This window comes from Strongylocentrotus purpuratus, unplaced genomic scaffold (genome assembly GCF_000002235.5).
Source record: "Strongylocentrotus purpuratus isolate Spur 01 unplaced genomic scaffold, Spur_5.0 spur5_scaffold_11, whole genome shotgun sequence".
NCBI classification, from domain to species: domain Eukaryota; kingdom Metazoa; phylum Echinodermata; class Echinoidea; order Camarodonta; family Strongylocentrotidae; genus Strongylocentrotus; species Strongylocentrotus purpuratus.
In genome coordinates, this window is record NW_022145596.1 from 23769561 (window position 1) to 23794487 (window position 24927).

The 24927-nt window shown below is 37.0% G+C and overlaps 1 protein-coding gene across 2 annotated transcripts in view; it reads left to right on the forward strand.

Annotated features, from left to right (window-relative positions):
* Positions 1-23730, forward strand: part of LOC105436685 — a 53040-nt gene extending 29310 nt beyond the window's left edge. For both annotated transcript variants that reach the window (XM_030980926.1, XM_030980925.1), the window contains 2 exons: positions 86-195; positions 23603-23730. In XM_030980926.1, the coding sequence (XP_030836786.1) occupies positions 86-195; positions 23603-23694 (202 nt within the window). In that variant the 3' untranslated portion in view covers positions 23695-23730. The remainder of the gene's footprint in view (positions 1-85; positions 196-23602) is intronic.
* Positions 23731-24927: the final 1197 nt, after the last annotated feature.

The following is a 24927-nucleotide window of genomic DNA, read 5'->3' on the forward strand; positions in this document are numbered from 1 at the left end:
AAATGCAAATGTATAGGGATTAGGGGCTGAGTAATGAGTATAGGAAGATAAGGAAATTAAGCATTCATTTGATTTTTTTTCTTAGGGTATGTCTGGATCAGAGGCAGGGGGATATTCTACACACCTTGGCTGAAGATGATCCTGTATGTGGCCTCCTACAGGGGGCCAGTCTACCCCTCTCTGAGAACAAAAGAGGTAAGTGGTATATAGAACTCCTCTCCGCTATGTCTCGGCGCATGTCATCTACCCAGCTATGGCATCACCATCAAGAATTACAATGCTTATAAAGACTCATAGAAATTAATCACAGTTTGACAAACTGACTAAGAACGTTGAATTTGTGAGACATTCTGTAGCAATTAACCAAAATGAGTGCCCAGCAGAGGCAGATACTGGCACTATACAAGAAGCCATCATCATTATCATCATCATCATCATCATCATCACCATCATCATTATCGTCAGTTTGATGAAGCACAAAAATAATAAAGAAAACAAAAAATGGACAAATAAACACTTCTCAAATTAGCCTGCTATTTCCCAAATAGCAGGATATTTTGGAAACAAGACCAAGATATCTCAGGATATTTTCTAGACCAAATATCCCGCTAATTGCAACTGCGGGCTGATGAAGATGCAAATTAGCTGGATAATTTGCGATCGGGATAGTTAAAGTAGCGGGTCATTTGGCAAACTCGAGCTGATGAGGACAGGCCTAAAGTAATATAATACAGTTGTTGCAATTCCACCCCTGTCCACCCCAATGCAACATGAGCCTTTTGCCCATGAATTGACGGCATTTCAAGAACCTTTCAAGGAAATAGAAATGGAAATGTAAATGGAAATATTGCTAATACATTATGTCAGGGCTGCTTGCTTGTATGTCACATCAGATGTTAGGGTTGCTGTTGATAGAGAGTGAGAGAGACAGAGACAGACACAGACAGACAGACACAGACAGACAGACAGACAGACAGACATAGAGAGAGAGAGAGAAAGGAAGAGACAGAGAGAGATAGAGAGAGAGACAGAGACAGAGACAGACAGACACAGAGAGAAAGGGTGAGGTAGATGGGGAGACTGATAAAAACATTGAATTAGATAGAGATAACAAGTGTTTAGAAGATCTCAAATATCAAGAATTTGAAGATTCAAGCAGTATTCACAATTCAAAATTTCTCAGCTTTTATAATACCGGGGGTAACTCAAACTGAATATCAAAGTTAAACTAACTTTGCTCTAATAGACTTGGCGTACAATGTAAAGTATCATGACTTTCCTAATACCCTAAACTTGATGTATCTTGACTATTAAAAAAGGGCAGAGATGGATCCAAAATAAATGCTTTAGCTAGATCGAGAACTAATTAGCTAGGTGAATTGAGTCGTTCAAAATTTAGTAAGAAGTTGTAACAGTTCACAGATCCATAGTATGCCAATAGAAAGAGATCAATGGTGAAAGATTTCTAGCACAATTCTGCTCACGCTCCCGTCCTCGTGGAGAGAGAGAGAGAGAGAGGGAACAATTGCATTTTTCTGAATTTTAAGAAGCGTCAACTACCAGGTCTCATAACTGTCAAGAAAAACATGTGGATGCGTGCCCAAGGAGAGGAAAAACAAGTCAGATTACCCATGTAATTCCTTCCACTTTGCATCCGGTTTTTAAAACCCATCATACATTATACATTCCCCCCTAGAGCCATTTTTTCGCCTAGCTCACAATAAATTGAGCAGTACCCTGGTACGTCTACAATGCCTGGTCGCACTCTCTTTCTTTCTATCTCGTCTTCAAAATGCAGAGTTTTTGGTTGTTGTTCTTGCTTTGTCGTGTATTGACGGTGTTTTGAACAAGATAGTGAGACTTAGAAGAAGAAAAAAACATCCCAAAATGACAATTGGAGAATCTTGCTTGAAGTTGTTTCTGTGAAACACTTCAAAAGGATATTGCAATTTTTCTTGCGGTTACTGGAGATCCAGGGAAGTTTCTTTTTCTTGATACCCATTTCTCTTCCTTTTCTTTCATGGTTAGTTGCTGTTCTGTCTAAATCCTAAAATGCACCATGAGTTTCCTGAAGCTTGAAGAAAAAAAATGACAAGTTTTCTTAAAGGCATCGCTTAACAATGTTAAATCTGAGATGCATGGCCCTACGTGTTATCAGTGTCTGTGATATGGTGTAATATTGAAGCCCTAAAAAAATGATCCTGAAGTGCCTCAAAAAAGTAAAAAAATTTGAGTGACCGGTTTTACCATACTCGTTTCCTCAATAGACTGTGGTGTTATGAAAACTGTTAGGAAAACGCAAAATTTGATTTCAATTTCCAATCAAAAATATCTTGATAATCGGACAGGCGATTGGCTTGTAAAAGTCATGGGTTCCTGACTGAGCTAAAGGTTTATAATTATCATTGCAGCATGAGCTAAATCCAGGATTTTGTTTCAGAATCTGAGACAAAGTTACCCAATCCCTTTAAGGCTCGTTCAGATAAGAGGCAGTAAACCATATTTTTTCTCTCAAAATGTGTAAATGAATGTCAACTGCACTACATAACTTTGCTTCTGTATATTAAAAAGACTGACTGGTTTTATTCTGATAGGGGTTACTTTCTGAGTCTTTCAGGTCTACGATACCGTTAAAGGGCCACTACAATAAAACAGTATTAAAATTGAGAAAAAAAGACATGTAGAAGAGTTTTAGAAGGAGATTCCCAATATGACAATGTTTTTTCTTAGAAATCATCAATATTTCTGAAATTCAACTTTAAAAATGGATTATGCTACTGTAAGTTTTGCACAATTTCAAAAGGTACTGGACAAGGCTGAAATGGCTCAACATTGATTTCTTGAAAGTCTCTATACTAGGATCGTGGTTAGTGTAGGCCTTTGCCAAAAAAAAATTAATTTCTGCCAATGTTTTGGGAAATTCTGAAAATTGGCTCGATAGTGATTGTTTACAAATTTTATATATTTGGACGTCCCTGTGTATGTATTATAAGCACTAGAAAAAAACTCTTCTGCTTTCCAGAAAAATTGAATATAAAAATTAACCGGTGCTCCCGGTAAATTCTAATAAATTTCAAATAGGGCCTACGGCCATACAATGGTAGCTGCGACCATGAAAATTTCAGAATATGTAGTTGTGATATATAATTTCCAAACGGGAATAGCCAATCGGTCAGTTTTAGTCAAGAAACATTGTTTTATAGCAAAATTAATATCTTGACCTTAAGAGGGAGCTATACAACATAAAGAGTTTTTTATTTACAATTTCATCACTTTAGACTCCATTTCAACCGCGACAATGATCACTGAATATAATGTGATCGCATATGCTTCCAATATGTTCATTTGAACCAAAATCATGACCCTGTACCAAAACTTTGTATTACTTTTAAAAACCCGCTAAGGTGGAACAAATTTAGGGTGAGATGCACCTTAGAGATCAAAACAACCTTGATCTCAGCTTCTCCAGAAAGATGTAAGAGGTCCTTCAATCCCCCCCTCTCTCTTTCTCTATCTTTCCTTTTTCTTTGCGCTTCCCTGATGATGCCAGGTAATGTGACAGAAGTTGACGAGTAACGTCCGCCAGAGGTTATGTTACCTTGTCCATATTATTGTCGCTTTGCTGGATTCACAACTTTATACAAATTTTCTTAGGAGGAACGTTGGATTGCATAAATACCGGAAAGAAATCCAATGAATCTCCTTTCCTTCATGATAAAAGGATGAAGAAAACAAAGATTAAATATGTGTAAAATAATGGTATCCAACTATCCATGAGGCTGTTCACACCGCAATGAGATCTATCGTAGCACCCCCTTTTTTCTAGCGCGCTAGACCGCGCTCTCTCTCGTGGACCACCCCCAAGAGGTGCTCCAGTGGCACGCCGTTTTGGCTCGCCGTGGCTCGCTGTTGGGCGGACCGAAACGACGTTGTACCTTCCACATCGCAGAGATAGCGCGGTCTAGCGCGCGCTATCTCTGTCGGTGTGAACAGCCTCCATGAAGTTGTTTTTTCAGCCTAATTAGGGGCTGATCCTACACATATAATGTACATGTATGTCACCAGTAAAAAAAAAGGCGTAAAACAGCGCCCTGTTTCATTAAACTTGTTATCAATCACAAGTTACAAGCTGCTGTTATAAGCTACAGAAATCATGGCATCTGATTGGCTGAGAGCAAATTTGTCATAGAAATTTAGCAGTTGTTATAGATAACAAGTTTTATGAAACAGGGCCAAGGTCCTGTGAAGATTATGCGGGATATCAAATCTGTGTACTGTTATAGTACACACATGCTTGAAAAAGGAACCCTTGGTGCACACTTAATGAAATACAAGCATGGTAACAAGCATTGCAAAGTAACACAAATTACAATTTAGGAAGCTAAGAAGCAAGCAAGGATTATGACTACAGATATACATGTAGCATTAAGAAAAAAATATATAGTTCAAGAAAATAAGATTAAAACAATTTTCATAACATTAAAGGTATTACAAAGTTTTGAAAAATTTTGAAAAATGGGTGAATGTGATTCTTTACCAATTTGATAAATTTGGATCCCCCTGTGGATGTATTAAAAACACCAGAAATTTTAGCCCCTAAAACACTTCTGTTTTCGAGAAAAATTGAATATAAAGATTTACCGGTGCTCCCGGTAAATTCATGACCCCATACCAAAACTTTGTATTACCTTTAATGGTACACTTTTTCTTTTGCAATATTTTCCAGTTTTTTAAAAGTTTCTGGCTGATGAACTTGAACTCATTTCCTTGGGAAGAGCTTTCCAGGCATGTAGGGCAGCAACAAAGAATGACCGATTGCCCCTCTTGTTGCTCAACAATGCTTTAAGTCTTCTGTACCAACTTTCTAAGATCCAATCAGATAAACATGAACTGCAGACCGATTTGACCGTCTAAAATAGTTAGAATTGATAATGTGGGACTGGTCCTTTAGAGTAGAGTTTTACCTTGGTTGTATAAAGTCTTGTACAGATGAATATGTTCAATTTATTTGTTCTCTTAAACTTTCTTACTAGATTTGTTTTATTTATCTTTCTTTTTGTTGTTTCTATTTTGTTTCTTCATATTTTAAGTTGCCTTGTGTATATCATAATGATTTCTATCCATTACTCCATGTTCCGGTTGAGAATCTTTGTTGTATATCCTGTCTTTACATTCTGACCCCTTTCCCCTTGATTTTTTTTTCCTTCAATATTTCCATCTTCATTCCGCAGAAAATGATCAAAGCACATTGTGAAATGTTTTGGTATCCTCTTCGAAAGGCTGAATGAATGGCTGGATGAATGACTATAAAAAAAGTACATCAAAACCTTGATGTCTCCCTTGTTTAATGTAAGGAATATTCAAGCCAAGGTGTTTGCTACAGTGTCACTACGAAAACATTATTTATTCATGAAAAGGGGTTTAAATTATAGCTTTGCGTGGCTCACTCCATGATCCCCCACACTTATCCTAGGGAGTGACACAATACTGCTTGAGAATCAACAAAATATGCATCTGACATTTTGAATTTGAAAAGGGCTGTCAGAAACCTTGTCAAATAATGGATTGTTGAGAGTTATGAAAGAGTGGCAAAAACACATGGACAAATGTGTGCAGTGTTTTGTAATGGCAAGAATAAGAGCAATATCAAATACCTTGCAGATTGGATTTTAACATTTTTGTCTTTTTTTAAATTGCTTTCTTTATATGTTTAAGAAATGCTCATGCAATTACAAATATCGAATTAAGTAATTAAATAAATAATTATTATTTTTAACTTTTCTCTGAGGAATGTAGTTCAGTACGTTTATCCTAGTTGTGTAGGCATCATTACATTAACAAAAAGCATGATCTTTAATAGTGCCTCTTCCCTCAAACGATCACAATACCAAAGTGCCCTTAAAAGGATTAAGCCCTTTTGGAATTTTTGTAGTTGGTAGTGAATAATAGTTAGTTTAGTTATTTGTAGCTCTTTCAACATGTTTCTAGGTTTTGAATGAATTAAATTGCTTATAATCGATCAAAGCTGTGAATGATATCTTCCCTCCAAAAATGACATCTCTATCAATAGACATCAACACATTCCCTGACTGTCTTGGGGAATTGGGGTCAAATGATTTTACTGATTGATAATATAGCTTCAAATGCACGTTTTATGGAGTCAAGTGTAATAGAAGACAAAATTGAAGTTCTACATTCCTTACAATTGTGCATTACCGTTTTTCACTACCAAACTTCTTACTTTGTCTTGTACATACAGTTAACGAATTAAATATTCATACTCTTACAAACATTTCATAATTTTATAAGGATGTGGAAAAATTGATTGGCCTGTTTTCTGTTTCTTGATAATGCAACATAATAAAGCTTACATCTAAAAGTATTCAACGAACGCCCTTATTCCACCACTTCACCTTTCGTTCTTGATTTATGAAAAGAAAAAAAAAGTCATATTAAAGGTAATATAAAGTTTTGGGAAATTTTGAAAATTGGGTGGATAGTGATTCTTTACAATTTTGATATATTTGGATGCCCCTGTGGATGTATTATAAGCACTTGAAAACTTAGCCCCTAAACTTCTTCTGCTTTCGAGAAAAATTGAATATAAACATTTACCGGTGCTCCTGGTAAATTTTGATGAATTTCAAATAGCGCCTACGGCCGTAAAATGGTAGCTGCGACCATGAAAATCTCAGAATATGTAGTTGTGATATATAATTTCCGATCGGGAACAACTAATCGGTGGATTTTAGTCAAGAAATATTGTTTTATAGCTTGATTAATATCTTGTCCTTGAGAGGGAGCTATACAACACAAAGAGTTTATTATTTATAATTTCATAACTTTAGACTTGATTTCAACCGCGACAACGATCAATGAATATTGTAGGAACGCATATGCTTCCAATATGTTAATTTGAACCAAATTCATGACCCCATACCAAAACTTTGTATTACCTTTAACAAGGGGTATGAATCTACATGTACAGTATTGTTGTATTTCTAATGCTGGTGTAAGAAAGGTCCTGGAATATTCAGTTTCAGTTTGTTTCCATATTTCACATGAGTATGATACAAATATTACTATATAAAAAAAATCTTTGTAAATTATAATTACACAAAAGAAACTACATACATTTTTACAAATTTAGTTATTGATTTAACAGCTTTTCCAAGAATATAGATATATTTATTTGATAGTAAAATATGATGAAACCTAATAAAAAAGTAAAGCTTGTGAAAAAAGAGGTTCCGTACAAAATAAGATGAAGAAGATCGTTGATAATTTGAAAGATATTAAAAAGGTTAATGCAGTATATATATCGTAGGCCAGAGTTTTTGAAACTAACGAAGGATCATTAAAATTATTATAAAAGGATATTAAAAAAGCAGAAAACTAATAAAATTGAAGCTTTACTGAGATTCTGAGCAAAGATTGCTTTAAATTCTTTTTTACTGTGTGCCTTTAAGAAAGAATCTACATAGATCAGCATATATATGGGACCATGATACCAACATTAAGTAAAAAATAATCTGACAACTCTGTGCACATATTTCGTAATATCATTACACACTTATAAAAATTAATACAAATAGGACCTGTAATGCTACCCTTTTCATCCCTCCTTGTCATACATTTTATTACACACAGCAACCCCCCCCCCCCACACACACATACACATACATACACAACATACATGTACATGCATGAGCCTTAATATGGGAAATTTATCCCAATGTGGGGAAAAACATTCTTCTATCAGTCTCAAATTTAAAAAGTATTTTATAAAGAGATAGAGAAATCAAATACATTCAGACTATTAAGTCTATTAAGCCCCTCCGAGGGAAACAGAGGAATGGGCATTGTAGTTAGATTGCCTTTCTAGACAGGTTCTACAATACACACATTTCTTTCTTTAGAGAGACAAAATAGATGGCCGCTATAGACAGGTTCTACAACACACATTTCTTTCTTGAGAGAGACAAAATAGATTGCCATTATAGACAGGTTCTACAACACACATTTCTTTCTTGAGAGAGAGAGAGAGACAAAATAGATGGCCTTTCTAGACAGGTTCTACAACACACATTTCTTTCTTGAGAGAGAGAGAGAGACAAAATAGATGGCCTTTCTAGACAGGTTCTACAACACACATTTCTTTCTTGAGAGAGAGACAAAATAGATTGCCATTATAGACAGGTTCTACAACACACATTTCTTTCTTGAGAGAGAGAGAGAGACAAAATAGATGGCCTTTCTAGACAGGTTCTACAACACACATTTCTTTCTTGAGAGAGAGAGAGAGACAAAATAGATGGCCTTTCTAGACAGGTTCTACAACACACATTTCTTTCCTGAGAGAGAGAGAGAGACAAAATAGATTGCCATTATAGACAGGTTCTACAACACACATTTCTTTCTTGAGAGAGAGAGAGAGACAAAATAGATGGCCTTTCTAGACAGGTTCTACAACACACATTTCTTTCTTGAGAGAGAGAGAGAGACAAAATAGATGGCCGCTATAGGCAAGAGACAGGTTTGACTGTATAACACATGCACCCACTACATACATGTACACACGCTTGTGAGATACCCTCCTGTATCTGGCTAATTGTATTCATGTGAAATTTCATCACTTTAATGAAATTATAGTAGGTTATTAAGGCCCTACTTGTACCGATATGAGTCCATCTCATGTTAGTGCATGTACGTGCATAGTATAATAACAATGTGGTGGCATATTTCAGCATTCTTCATGTTCGTGGCTTGGCAATACCGATGATGTCTTTGGCGTTTGCCAGGAATCGTTTATCTAATAACGGCCATAATTAGGGGCTATAATTTGTTGATGTACCTAGCACGACATCCCCCTTTTGCATCATGGTTTGCGCCGTTAATCGACAAAGCTCTCCTCTGGTTGCTACGGGTAACCAGAAGAGAGCTGGCTGAAGGCAGATAATAGGGCTATTGTCATGAAGTAGTTTCCCAGCAGTATCGGCAAGAAACAAAACGTGCATGAGAGAAATAGGGTTCCTCCCGTGACATACCGGTTTTATTACGGATAAAGGACGTTTGACCTTTCAAAAAAACTGTTATACCTAGTCGTTAACACTGCATTAGTTTGTTTCCATTACCATTTATTCTGCATTGCATTTCAATTGGTTCCTTCTTAAATAGGCCTCGTTGACAGGTTATCACTTTTGTTCTGTAAACGAAAGACGGTCCTAACAAACCAAATAGACGATGATAGCGAAAAAAAGCATTTTGATTTTGAAGAAGGTTCTTGGTAGAAGGGCATGAAGGATTTCCCAGCCATACTTTGTATATTTCAAGATGTACATTACAAGATGCACTATTTTCAAAGGTTACCAGTACATTTATTGTGTTTGTATCATCTACACAATAGATTTCTCTCTGAACATTTCTTTTTAAAGGTAAAGACCAGTATTGGAAACGCCCCAATTTCAAAAAATGAAATGGAAGCTCTCATTACCAATCATGTGAAAGAATATGTTTTGACTAATACATGATGATACAAAATTTGCCGGGAAACCGCCTACTAATTCATATATTTGGTAAATTTGTTTCTCTCATGGTCTGTGAGAGATATAGGGTAGTCCCATATACGTCTTTCTGTGTATAGTGCTTGTAACTTTACGAAGAATGGGCCAAATTTCTTATCATTTTGATGATTCCAGAACCTTGCAGATACTAGATGCTAGATGATCAACCTTTTCTGATCGATTCCACAATGTTTCTTTCACAATGCAATCGCATGACCATAACTGGTCTTTACCTTTAACAAAAATTGTTAATAGTGATAGGCTCAACTTTCTTTAACTACACTAAATTGATAACATTGTTTATGAGCTAAAATGAAAAAAACTGGACAAATGAAAAAAATTAAATTTACAAATCACATTGTTTTATAGTAATAGCCTATTTTGAGTCATGTTTATTTCTGTCATCATAATACAGATTTCTACTGATCTCACATGTAAAATAATGTATGAAACCCTTAATTCCAGTAATTTCCTCAAATTGGATTTAACATTGATATTGCTCAATTTTGGTCTAAGAAAGGGCTTCTCAAAGTCCAGACTGCAGTCCACATTCTGACGGCAGGGACCCGTTTCTCAAAGTTTTTTTTTTAATGACAAATGACAACAATCAGTGACAAATCTGCTGATAACCAATCAGAAGCAAGGATTTCAGTAGCTTATAACAAAAACTTTCATTTGTCACTGATGACAAGTTTTGTGAAGCAGGGCCCTGGACTGCCTGGGAGGCTCTGCTTTTCTTTTCTAAAAGGGCCGGTGGCTGATTCCACCTCTCGTCCACCAAATTCATAAAATGCCTGTGGTCAGCACTCATGACATGACTGTATTGTATATGAACAGAGAGGGGGCTAGACAATATGAAGCTCAATTTGAACTTGTGTCATCCAGGGAAATGGTGAACTTGAAGGCGAAGCTCCACATGAATTTGTGAAAATCGTGGAAATGCATGTACATGTATGTAACGTGTATAGCTCCCTCAGTACATTTTTCTTATGAATATTCATAAAGTGGGCTGGCTCCAACCACCTCTTTCTTTTGAATTTGTGGATATTGGAGTTTGTAGTGTCTTATTAATATGACTTTTCTCCAGTTGCTTCTCTCAATTTCTGCAAAATGAAATATATAGGGTCTCATATTGCTTTGTGAATTGAATAAAATTTATTACCTGTGAATCTGATGACTCTTTCCTTCCCCAAACATTTTCTGTCTTTCCCTTGGCCGTATTTTATTCATCATGTGTTTTTGGTAAACTCAGCATGCACCAATAGGTTAAAGTATTGGTATTGCAATTTGCCACTTGATGGTTGATTATTGTTTTACCTGACTGCTATGAAAGCATAGGCTTGCTTGTTTGTTTTACCTGATTGCTAAGAAAGCATGTGTATGCTTGTAAGTAAGCAGGCTTGTAGGTAAACAACCAGGGGACCTACAACACTAAATCCTCTCTCCTGGAACTCTCGGTTACGAAACCACTGCTCTACCACCGCCTCCTCAAACCATTGAAATGATGTTATCAGTCTCACTGTTGGAACAGCTCTGTGTATTTCCTCCAAACTCTTTCTCTCTCTTTCTAATTTGCCCGTTTAGGTCTGTCTCTTTATAACATGTCTTTTTCTGTCTATGATTTTCTCCATATAGTGTACATCATTACATAGACCCTGAGGATAAAAACTTGATTTCCTTTCCTCTCTCCCTCTCTCTCTCTTTCTCTCTCTCTCTCTTTCTCTGCCTCTCCCATCTCTCTCTCTCCATCTCTCTCTCTCTCTCTCTCTCTCTCTCTCTCATTGTGTGTGCAGCTCTCTCCATTTTTCCAACCTTGACCTCCTCAAAATACAAGGGGATTGTTCATATCTTTATTTCAGGCTCTTGTCACATGTATCTCTCCATCTTTTGTCACATCTTCCAGTTCATCTATCACACACATCACTTATTAATCATCTTTGTAATCGTCCCTCCTGTATCTTCTTATGATATTTTTAATTCTTTAATTAATTAATTCTTCAAAATTAAATTTTATTCTTTCAACACCAATTGTAAATCGTTTATCAAACGTAGCAGTAGTTACATATATTTATTAATTTTTTACTGTTTCTCACCCTTTACTTCTCTCATTATGTCATCCACATAATTTCTTTCTCTGTTTTCCATCTTTCTCAGTCCCTTCCTCTGTCTATCCCTCTTTCCATGTCTCTGAATTTCCATCTGTCATATTAGGGTAGGTTTATGCTCAATTTTGAAGGCAGAATGAGCGATTTGAAACACTCATACTAAACGCTCATCGTAATCGCAGTTCCACGGTGTACTGTTTATGCTCACTTCTCTGGCTCCTTCTGGCTCCTCCAGGCATGATTCTGGCTCAAAGCCAGAATCATGCCTGGAGGAGCCAGAGAAGTGCAGTGCAGAGTCTGCAGGACTTAGAGGTCAGTGCGTTGACCCCATTTAAAAATGATTGTGCGTTTATACTTCCCCAGAATCACTGATCCAAAATGCACCTTTTTGTGAGTTTACGATCGGCGTTAATTATCGAAAGGACGCAACCGTGTTTTGAACTAAACGCGTAACAAATGCCTCTGGCCAGAAAAAGTTGAGCATAAACGTACCCTTAGTCTTCCACAAACTTTTGTCTTCTCCAGTCTTTCTACACCCCTTTCTACCTTCCCTTTTCCCTTCTCTTTATCTTATTTCTGCATTCTCTTATAATCTCTCTAACAATCTAATATTCCTGTCTCTCTTCACTCTTCTCCTTTCTCCTTCTCATTATCGCCCCTCTTTCTACCTTCCCAGTCTCATTCTCATTCCCTCCATATTGTTTCCAGTCTCTTCACTCAACTACCTGCACCTCCGAGTCTTTCCCTCATTTGTCCTTCTGTATATCATTTTCCGTTTTCTATTTCTCTGACCTATTTCTCTCTCTGCACCTCTTTCCCTCATTTTTCCTTCTTTCTTTCATTTAACCCTTTTCTATTTCTCTGACCCCCCCCCCCCTCTCTCTCTGTTTCTCTAAATAGACATAAGTGAAATGGAATTTGTGCCTGTAAACCCGTTTCAATCTCGCCAAAGTGCAGCGAATTGCAATTTCAGAGCTAGAGCAGATGGCTCGTGTGAATGAATCGGATGTGCAACTTTATGAACATTAATAGGAGACATAGGCCATCAGAACAGACATGAATGCCCTCTCTCTCACGAATGTCTGGATGTTTTTATTTCTCACACCATCCCAAAAGGTCACAATTTTATTAAAGTTCAGCTTCCCCTTGTATGTCCTTGTCGCGGTGGATATACGACAGGCTTTTTATAATCCACGTCCAGACAAACATTTTCTTTTTCATCTATCCTCTTTTAAATGAAACCGACATTTGAGGGGAAATTGGCGTAGCTTCTCTGCTGGCTGGTATCTGTGTGCTTGCCTTCTATGATGGAGAAGTTTCTATGTCAGTGTCATCAAAACTGTACTATTAGAATGAGCCATTCTACTTTAAAAAAATATTTTATTACTGTTTGAATTTATTAGGCAGCTTCATTTACTGAAAATTGTCAAGCTTTTGATTGGCCTAGATAATAGTAAACATGCATTGGATGTTTCACAAGGGTTTGTGTTAGGTCCTTTACTTTTTTAATTTAGCGTTGCAAATGAGAATGCAAATGATGTTAATTTATTCTCTTATTTGTTTATTTAATTATTTATCTATTTATTTGTTTCTTCATTTATTCATTCATTTATACATTTATCATTGACTACTGAATTTGTGTGTGTAAATGGGCCTCATTTTGTATTTTGTCATGACCATCAAGGTAGAAGGGGATATCAAAATAATATTGATCAGAGTAATGTCGATATTGCTTTCATAGCAAGTAAAAACAAAATGGTATTACATGGGGAAATTGCTCTATGAATATCCTATCAGATTCAGCAGGGCAAATTTGTCCTTCCTTTCTTTCCAGCGAATAAAAAGATGATAAAAGTAAGGTGTATGTCTTATCAACTAGGACGAAAAGGTGTTCCTTTCTGGATGGAACGAGCTGTCGTTTATCATTCTGTAATGATAATAGAGCTTCAAAAGGTCTGTCTTCATCAGCTTGATCAGCTTGAGATAATAATAATAATAATAATTAACAACATTTGTATAGCGCTTATCACAAAATATGTCTCTAAGCGCCAAATATCCCGCTATTTGAACTATCCCGATCGCAAATTATCCAGTTAATTTGCGTCTTCATCAGCCCGAAGTTGCTATTAGCGGGATATTTGGTCAAGATAATCATCCCAAGATATCTTGGGCTAGTTTGCAAAATATCCCACTATTTGGACAAATATCACGCTATTTCGTCTTTATCAGCCCGAAGACTCGCACTATGCGCGAATGCTGAGCAAAATATCTTGAACTTTTAAGTTTTGAGGTCAAGTCTCGAGCTGACGAAGGCGCGATTTGTAACTTCAGAATTATTTCCCAAATCAGAAATAGCGAGCTGATGAAGCCAGGCCTAAAGGGATATATATCAAAGTTTTATCGATCAATGACTAAGGATGACGAAGTTAATGTTTCCTATCACAATGAGCATGAAAAAATAATCTCCTTTCATACGCCGAGGAAAGGGTTTTAATAGGCATGCAATTCAAGCCCTGCTGGAAAGGTGTACTTCCTTCCGACCCGATTTATAAAACATAAACACGAATGTGATGCCATCTAGGTCCGAAAGGTGTTTCTTTCAGACCTATTCATCTCGCACTCAACGTGAGATCATGGAGATAATAGCGCTCTTGCAGACATGCAGGTGGTCGACCCAAAATGATGACAAAAAACCTGAAAAATTGAAGGATTTTCCTATTGACTACATGCTCAGACCAGGCGGTTCAGAGCTCATTCACACCAGAGAAATCGTGGTGTATTAAAAGAAGTGTGTTAATGAATGCCATCGATAACCATACACAGAAAGGGGTTTACCGTATGTATTTAACAACTTAATTATTCATACCCCTCGTAAATTTGATGTTCACGTTTTTTGAAACTCAAGAATGAAAGGGGGATTGGTTGAAATAGGACCTTTCTTGACTACTTTTAGATTTATCATATTCTCAAGATCGGGACAAATGATTAAACGTAAATTGGGACAAATAATTTTGTTCACATATGTACATACAAAGATTTTGTATGTAAACAGTCAAAGTTTGTTTAATAAGAGGTACAGTTAGCAACTGAATTATTCATACCCCTTGTAAATTTGATGTTTTTTAATGTGTTTTTGTAAGTCAAGGATAAAGGGGGATCAGTTGGAATAAGGCCTTTGTTGAATACTTTGAGATGTAAGCTTTGATATGTCACATTCTCAAGAAACATAAATCGGGCAAAGTCATATATATATATATACTTGAAAAATTACAAAACTTAGTAAGGTTATAAATAATTTAGTTGTTAATTGTACATTATACAGTTAGCAACTGAATTATTCATACCAGTTGTAAATTTGATGATTTTTGTATTATTTGTAAGTCAAGAATGAAAGGTGGATCAGTTGGAATAGGGCCTTTGTTGAATACTTTAAGATGTAAGCTTTGATATGTCACATTCTCGAGAAACATAAATTGGGGCAAATCAAACTTTCACATATATACTTCTAAGAAAATTACAAAGCTTGGTAAAGGTTAACTGTTCATATATGTACATATGATAAAATCATATTTTGTTGTTTGATGAGAGCCTTATATTTTCATGGGGACTTCTGGCTCTCATCAGATGATCGATCCAAAATGAAAGATATATAATGGACGTGGTGCTTAGGTTCCGTTCCCAAATATCTGGTCATATTCACAAGATTTACAGTATAAATCTTGTAGAAATGAAGGTCTTTAAAGGTAAAGACCAGTATTGGAAATGCCCCAATTTCAAAAAATGACATGGAAGCTCTTTATTACCAATCATGTGAAAGAATATGTTTGACTAATACATGATGATATTAAAAGTTTTGCCGAGGCGGTTTCTACTAATTGATATATTTGGTAAATTAGTTTATCTATTGGACTGTGAGAGATAAACACACATGTCGCGCATGTGTGCGTAGTCCCATATACATCTTTCTGTGTACAGTGCTTGTAACTTTACGAAGACTGGGCCAAATTTTGTATCATTTTGATGATTCCAGAACCTTGCAGTACACACCAATACTTATAACCGGGAGGTCGTGGGTTCGAACCCCGGCCGCGTCATACCAAAAGACGTTAAAAGATGGGAGTTGTTGCTACCTTGTTTGGCGTTCAACAATAAGGGATAGAGCAACGTCGATCTGGCGCTGCTCAGTGGCTGCCGGGCTCACGATCAATTGGGCAAAAAGAATTTCCGTTTCAGTTTAATAAAATTTGGAGTGGACTATTAGGCTATTATTATATGCTAGATGATCAACCTTTTCTGATCGATTCCACAACGTTTCTTTCACAATGCAATCGCATGACCATAACTGGTCTTTATCTTTAAAAGCTATACCTAGACCTAGATTCCTTTATACTTTATGCAGTACATTGGTGTGTATCTATTCCTTTTGTTAAATTAACTGCTGATGCGTTTACGTCTGGCACAACACCAAACCAACCACAAACAGACTCTAAACCACCCAATCCTTGGCCACTTGAGGGCATATCATTTAATTCACTTCACTCCTGACAATGGACAGGTAATCTGTCCGAAACTGTCACGCCAGTCTTTATTGATTCTCAGTCCTTTTCAGGACATCTCAAATCAACACAAAAGACACAAAACAGTCCTTTTAAAGCACAAATCTTCTCTCTTAGGAATGGAATTTGTTGTTAAGTCTATTCCTTTTAGGCCCCATTTCACAAAACTTGTCATTGGTGACAAGTGAAAGTTTTTGTTATAAGCTATTGAAATCCTTGCTTCTGATTGGTTATCAGCAGATTTGTCATTGATTTTTGTCATTTGTCATTGAAAAAAGGCTTTGTGAATCTGGTCCCTGGTGTCTGTGTTGTTGGTGTGACTGGAGTATTAAAGCAAGAAGATTTAATGAAAGAAAATGATTTAAAAAAAAAAGAAAAAAAGTTATCACCCTTCTGGCTCTCAGCTGCCAATATGATGCATTTACACTAGCAGTGTTTATTCGTTTATGATTTGATTTGATTTGATTTGATTTGATTTTTGATTCATTTACCAACAGCAATACAGTAATACACCTGTACATTTCATACAATGTGTTAACATATACAAGAAGAGAAACTATTGGTTGGTAAAAGGGGCCAGATAATAGCACATATGCTAGTCAAGCCTAACCCCTTAAAAAAAGCTAAGAAAGTATTTTGGTACAAATCAGTTTAGAAAAACGTTACCAAAAAAGAGTAATGAATTTACAATGACAATCGACACTTTAAAAATGTAAGAATACTTAAAGATATCTTACAATGTAAAAATATGATATTTCATTCATGACTTGTTAAACAAATGATGGTTTATCATACAGTTATGCAGTTCTCGTACAAATGATCATGCAAATTTCTTTGTCTAAATGGGGGTTGGTTTCCTTCCTCATAGTTTGTCCTTTAAGAGCCAGAAAGGCTTTAAGCCCCTATCATTATACAAAGAGTTAACGCCCTCCTGGCTCCAAACAGACAATCCCATCCGGTACTGAACACCAGGAAATGTCAGTTCGGAAAATAGAATGCATGTTCAGAATGATGCAAGCCCACAAGTGTCATATTTTCCATACATAATTCACATGGCAGCTTTATGATATTCATGTGAATCAAAAGAAGGAAGTATTGGTAGCAATTCAGAAGCTCTTTTAGAATGCGCCATTCCAAAATTTGGCTGTTCTCGAGGCCGGGCATCGCTAACGATTCTCACTGATTATTGCAGATTTGGATATCATTATAGGTAATCATTTGCGATGTGTGATACATGATGCTGTGTGCCGAGTAGGAGGATGTGAATAGATGAATAGCTAGCAGATGTTTATTTCTATAATATGTGTATGAATTTCGAAAATTCAAGCCTTTAAAACCATATTTTTTAGAACTACATCTACAAAGAATATTCCTTCATCTCACTGTCTAAATTCTGAATAGTGGTAGGAATTATCTGGATCATATAATTTACATTTTACAAATATAAAGAAAATAATGATTTGGCCAAAATTTAAAAAAAAAGTGTGAAATGGGCACACAATGATTTTGGCCATTGGTTTGTTACTATTTTCAATAGTATTGCAATCTGTAAATTTTTGTTTTGTGTACAATTATTGAGACTTCCTTGCTGTAAAATAAAATTTAGAGGATGTCTCTGTAATACTTAAAGATGCACATTTTGACATCCAATTTGAAAGACATTTACAAATTTTAGAAAGAAGGTTGAATGGCGACTGGGGTGTAATGTCTATTTAAGATTTCTTTATCCTTGTAAGAAGTTGCATACTGTTTATGCCTGGATTACATTTGCCCTGGGCGCCGTACGATAAATTAGTCTACGATTTTTCGTAGACATCGTAGGAGGCTACGGGCTACGATGTTTGTGTTTACATTATCTACGAGCATCGTGCCATTTACTGTATTGGAACTCGGGGGCAGGCCGGGGCAAATCCGTACAGAGGCTGCTCGGAGATTGTACAGAAATCGTGCAATTTGCATGCAGTAGCCGTGCAGTCTCCGCAGCCTCCGCACGGAAATCATATGGAGCCCGTGCAGCTTCCGTGCAAAGGTTGCGCGGAGAAGGCGCGGGGACTGTACAGCAACCTTGCTATAGCTGTGCAATTGCCGTGCGAATGCCCCATGAGTCTACAATCTCCGCACGATTTTCTTTGCCCCCATGTTCACCGAAAAATTGTACGTTTGCTGCACAATCGGTGCGAGGCCTCCGGGCGATGCCCATGCGGGGATTGTGCAATGCCACCTACGACATGTATCCGGGCTACGGGCTTACAATTTTTTTTCAAATTTGTTTAACTTCTCGCGAAACAAAATCGTAAAGGCTGCGGAGCCTGTGAATCCGTACGAAAATCTCACGGCCACCTCCTGCCACCGCACAGAGGCCGCACAGAAAAGGGGATACGAGCAGGATACGGGCTCCCGTAGACTAATCGCAGGCCAAATGTAATCCAGGCATTATAGATTGATTTAGCCATATCAAAAGCCTTTTCAAGTTTTGGATTTGTAGTGTTGCTTTTTTCTGTTGCAGCCCAATATGAAATTTAAGCAAGAAAATACCGGTAATGAAGAATCCAAAAACAAGGGGGAAAAAAGAAGAACAAAATTAGGGTTCAAGCTCCATATATTGCATTTGAGAGGGTATTTATCAAAAAAACAATCATGCATCACAATAAAATGTTGAATTGTGCATAATTTACAATCATAATCACAAAAAAATAACAAGAAATATACTCAAACATTAAAAAAAAAATAACTTAAATGTCCATGCTAAGTGATTGTTGAAAATAACATTAAAGAGTATACCATATGTAAAAACAGAAGAAAAATACATTCTGAATATAATCATGGCATCTTGATTTCAATGATCATAATTTGTAAATGAGAATTAAAGAAACTTGCTCTTTTACAAAATTATCTGTCATTATACAGTGCGTCCCAGAAAAAAAAGAAACCGAGAATTATCGATGTTTTATCATAACTTAATCACAATTACAATCAATAAATGACACATATTTGTTAAGCTCAGATCCTCCTCTTTCATTTGATGCAAGTCATATGACGTACAGTATATTTCATGCATGAGTGATTTAAAAGTCATTTGGCGAGCGGTATCTGAATTTCAAAGAGAAAATCACATTTCTAGAAATTTCATTTTCTGCCCTTTCATACGACACCTTAATCAGGAAAAATCAGCCAGGAATAACCATGTTCTGTTTGTTTAAGTAATGCTTGTATTTCCAGTCTTTTAAAGTCTTTACAAATATGTGTCATTTATTTATTATAATTGTGATTAAGTTATGATAAAACATCAATAATTTTTTTTTCTTTCTGGGACGCACCGTATGTTTGCTTTTCTTCTCTCCTTTGATTGAATAAATTTCCCAAAGGGTTATGGGGTAGTGACAAGGGGCAGGATGAACGAAGAGTTATGAATATAGTATATACCCCTCTGTGAGTTAGGTCATACATTATATTTTGACACTTGAATCAAGTTTATTTCTGAATTCCCCCTCTAAGGCTAAATTTCAGTGGAAACGGGTCATGAATCGTTTTCTCCTTTGAGGAATTGTGTTTCTTGAAATCTCCCTTTTCGAAAGTTTTGTATCTTATTCGTTTTTGTTGTTGAGGCCTCTGTGTTTTTTGTGACATTATTGGAAGGAATTAGGAGACCGGATTTAAAAATAGTTTGATTGATTGAGAAAAATTAAGAAAAGTGAAAAATTAATCTACCATGTACAGGTATATACAAATTAGCAGTGAATCATAGTATTTTATTCAGTGTTCAGAAGTTTGGCAAGTTTTGCCATTGTTTTGAAGCTAGTCTAGAATTGTTGAATTCAGAAAAAGAGGAACACAAATATTCACATCTCTATCTATTAACCATTTGGAGAGAGTGAGGAAGAGCCACAGAGAGAGAGAGAAAGATGAGGGTAGAGAGAGAGAGAGAGAGAGAGACAGAAGCTGCATTTACACTGAAACTAAAAATCATACATTTTTCTCACATTCCGGTGTTTCGCCAGTAGTTGCATAGCAACTCTAAACAATTGTGTTTGGGTTGGGAAGTGTAAATGGGCTTCATGAGAGAGAGAGAGAGAGAGGGGGGGGGGGAATCGGGGAAAATTTGAGGAAGATAGAGGATATGAAGGAAGAGACAGACGTACAGAGAGGTTGAAAGAAAAATAGAAATTAAGAGAAGAGAAATTAAGAGAAGGAGCTATAACAGATGGAGACAAAAATGAAGGGCAAGTGTTACAGAAAGGGGGTATAGGGTTGTACAGACATTATGACCTCATTCATTTCATATGTATTTCTTAAAAATTGTTAAGATTATTTCTACATTTTTAAGTTCTATTTTCACCGACCATGGATTCATAGTTGTTCCATGAACAGACGAGGGCCTCCAACTTTCTTCTAAATACAGTCTAAACATGTATCGATCAATTATCCTTTCCCCGGCCGGGTGCCTAACTAGTTTCTGTGATGTTTTTAGAGAAGAAAAGGATCGTACCATATGTTTGCTGTTGTACAATTTTAGACCAGGGAGCAGGCAGCACCCCCTGTTAATGGATTGATGGAGTGCTGCTGCTTGGCCCGGCATGCATGCTAGCGCAATCACATGCTTGCGTTTGCCTGGATGCATCTAACTTGCCACTAAATGCACTGTCTCCCCATCAAACCCTGCCAACCAAAAACTGTCCTGAACTTACATAGAAGGGGGGGGGGGGGGATGGAGGACGACAAGGTTTTTTTTAAACCAAGTCTGCAAAACGTCTTATTAGTAATCAATAACTACAGGGGGTCAGGTTTGTTTGTTTCATCAAGTTTCTAATGTAGCTCCCATTTCGACCGGCTGAAAGCTGTACAAATTTCATCATCTGCGCCATTTCGATGACACGTCTTTCAGGGAGATTAAACGTGATATTGATCGTGAAATCAACTGAGTAAATATTTGATGCTCTCGTAACCGTTTTGGGGGAGATGGAATCGTCTGGGTGACACTGGGCTTGGGTTGGATTCGTGTGATGTTTGCATGGAAGAGAGAGAGTGATTGAAAGACTCGCGTCAAAACAATTGAACAAACGCAAAGCTGTGAAGACGCTTGATGGTTTGTTTTATGTTTAATGTCACTGAAGGTGAAATATGGATTTTCATTCTTTGAGAGTGTTCCATTTTGATTCTGTTTGAGATGGAAAGTAGGAGCGGAAGAGAGTGAAGAGCATCCAAGGCTGGATGATAGGTAGATGAATTTAATTAGTTGTATTAATGATTTCTCTTCTTGAAGAGATTAAGTAGAACCCCCAGTAAATGTTACAAAAGAATAACTATGCATCTTTTGATAAGCATCTGTTAATTTTTCTGAATTGAGGACAAGAATGTGTGATTATGTGAAATGAAATATCACTTGTTTAGAGATAGAAGAATGTTAACCTTAATTATTTGAGCTTTAAGTACCCTCCATGCTTTCAGCAGATGATATGAAGAAGAAGAAGATGATGATGATGATGGTGGTGATGATGATGGTGATGATGGTGGTGATGTTGATGATGGTGGTGGTGATGATGGTGGCGATGATGGTGAAGATGATGTTGATGATGATGTTGATGATGATGAATTGATGATGATGATGGTGGTGATGATGATGATGGTGAAGATGATGTTGATGATGATGTTGATGATGATGAATTGATGATGATGATGGTGGTGATGATGATGGAGGTGATGATGATGTTGATGATGATGGTGGTGATGATGATGGTGATGAATGATGATGATGATGATGATAATGATGATGGTGGTGATGATGATGGTGGTGATGATGATGGTGGTGATGATGATGGTGATGATGATGATGATAATGATGATGGTGGTGATGAAGATGATGATGAAGATGATGATGATGATGTTTATGATGGTAACAAATATAAGGGCAAGGGTAGGAGTCTTAGTAATCCAAAAAACAAAAAATGAGTAATGACAAAATTAAACATTAAAAAATAACAGTTATGACAATGATTCTGCTACAGCTACTGCAGATGATAGTACTAGAGTTCTCACTTAATTTCATTTCACTAATTTCCAAGCTTTCCATGCATAGCTGACAATTAGAGCAGAAATATATCCATTCCATTAATGTGCTGTTCGGAGCCAGAAGGACATTTACTCTGTGTAAAACGATAAGAGTTAACGCCATCCTGGCTCTCATCAGATGAATTTATAATGTAAATGTATTGCTGCTCTTTAGCAAATGAGCGTGTAAATGGTACCTATTAATTTGATAAATGGGACATGGTTTGAAGATCAAGGCTACCGATCGCTCTTGATGATGCACAGCTAGTGCTCCTGCAATGCATGTAGCATCCCTACATACATCTTAATCATATAAACCAGTCAATTATGATATGATTTTGATATAAACTAATATTTACCATAGACCTCATCCTAAGTTATGTTAAAGGTAAAGATTAGTTTTGAAAATGCCCCCCTCTCAAAAAATGAAATGGAAGCTGTTATTACCAATCATGTGAAAGAATATGTTGTGACTAATACGTGATCATACAAATTTTGCCGAGAAACTGCCTACTAATTGACAAATTTGGTAAGTTATTATATCTATTTGGACCTGATAGATATTACGCATGTGTCGCAGTAGTCCCATATACATCTTTCTGTGTACAGTGCTTGTAACTTTACCAAGACTGGGCCAAATTTCTTATCATTTTGATCATTCCAGAACCTTGCAGTACACACCAATACTTACATGCTAGATGATCAACCTGATCGATTCCACAACGTTTCTTTCACAATGCAATCGCATGACCATAACTAGTCTTTATCTTTACTAGCCTTAGTATTCAACTGGTCAAGATGCGGTCCCAGAAATTCCATTTACCGGTACATGTATTTCAATGTAAAAATTCTCTTTCTCTTCAGGGCCACAACAGCGTTAACTATGTGTTATTGAGTTAATGACATTGTGGCTCCAAAGACACAATATTTCTTTACTTGTTTCTTTATTGTACAATTACCAAAAACACAATTTTGATTATTCACATTTTCATATCTAAGTTACAAAAATATAATTATATTTTTCTCTTCATCTTTATCATCCCATCTTTCTCTTGATTCCCTTCTTCTTTTCCTTGTCTAATACTCTTTCCTTATTTTCTCACTTTCCTTCTGCTGCTATACCTTTCTTCCCCTACTTATTAATTTGTTCTTCTTTCTGTTTCTCTACTTTCTTTTCCTCTCCATTCTCTCCCTCCCCTCCTCTTCTCTCCCTGTCTCCCTCTCTTCTCTCTTCTCTCCCTCCCTTCTCTCCGTCTCCTTTTCCCACCTTCCCTCTCCTTTTCTCTCCCTAACCTTTTCCTTGCCCTCTTTCTTGCTCCATTTCCCAATACAGTGGTTTGCAGTACGGTAACAGAGCGAGAAGGGGACACGGTGGTTTGTCTAGCTGTGGTAAGTCTAATGTTTTCATCATTTCTTCAGGGTTAGGTTCACACTCTCTCCAAATTGTCAATGCTGATGATCCTTTAAATTTTAATTTGTACGATAGGTGCTTTCACACCAGCCTCAAATATTTATATATATATATATATTTTTATGCCTCCGTTACGAAGTAGCCGGAGGCATTATGTTTTCGGGTTGTCCGTCCGTCCGTACGTCCCGTTCTCGTGATCGCGTTATCTGAAGAACCGATTGATGGATTCCTGCCAAACATTGGTCATGTATGTATCTTGCAGAGCCGATGAACTGATTAGATTTTGGGGTCACGAGGTCAAAGGTCAAAGGTCAAAGGTCACAGGGCTCATTTATTTATGCAAAAACAGCTCGTGATCGCGTTATCTGAAGAACCGATTGATGGATTCCTGCCAAACTTTGGTCATGTATGTATCTTGCAGAGCCGATGAACTGATACACCAGTTTACAGTTGTATCAGTGCGCATGCGCAGACAGTAGACCTCGGGTCATCGGCCCCGGAAGCGGGGTCATTGGCCCCGGAAGTACCTTTGACCAGTGGTATTTATGCGTAAATTAAGATTGCGCCCATGCAAATGATGATGTGCGCACACAACGCAGCGCGTAGGGCAGTGATATTATCAAAATTTGCATGGGCGCAATCCTAATTTACGCATAAATACATGACCTCTAGGTCATTGGCTTTGTTTAAAATGGCGCACACAACTGTAAACTGGTGTATTAGATTTTGGGGTCACGAGGTCAAAGGTCAAAGGTCACAGGGCTCATTTATGTATGCAAAAACAGCTCGTGATCGCTTTATCTGAAGAACCGATTGATGGATTCCTGCCAAACTTGTATGTATCTTGCAGAGCCGATGAACTGATTAGATTTTGGGGTCACGAGGTCAAAGGTCAAAGGTCACAGGGCTCATTATGTATGCAAAAAATAGCTTGTGATCGCATTTTCATTGGAACAGATTGATGGATTCCTGCCAAACTTAGATCATGTATGTATCTTGCAGAGCCGATGAACTGATTAGATTTTGGGGTCACGAGGTCAAAGGTCACAGGGCTCATTTATGTATGCAAAAACAGCTCGTGATCGCGTTATCTGAAGAACCGATTGATGGATTCCTGCCAAACTTTGGTCATGTATGTATCTTGCAGAGCCGATGAACTGATTAGATTTTGGGGTCACGAGGTCAAAGGTCAAAGGTCACAGGGCTCATTATGTATGCAAAAAATAGCTTGTGATCGCATTATCATT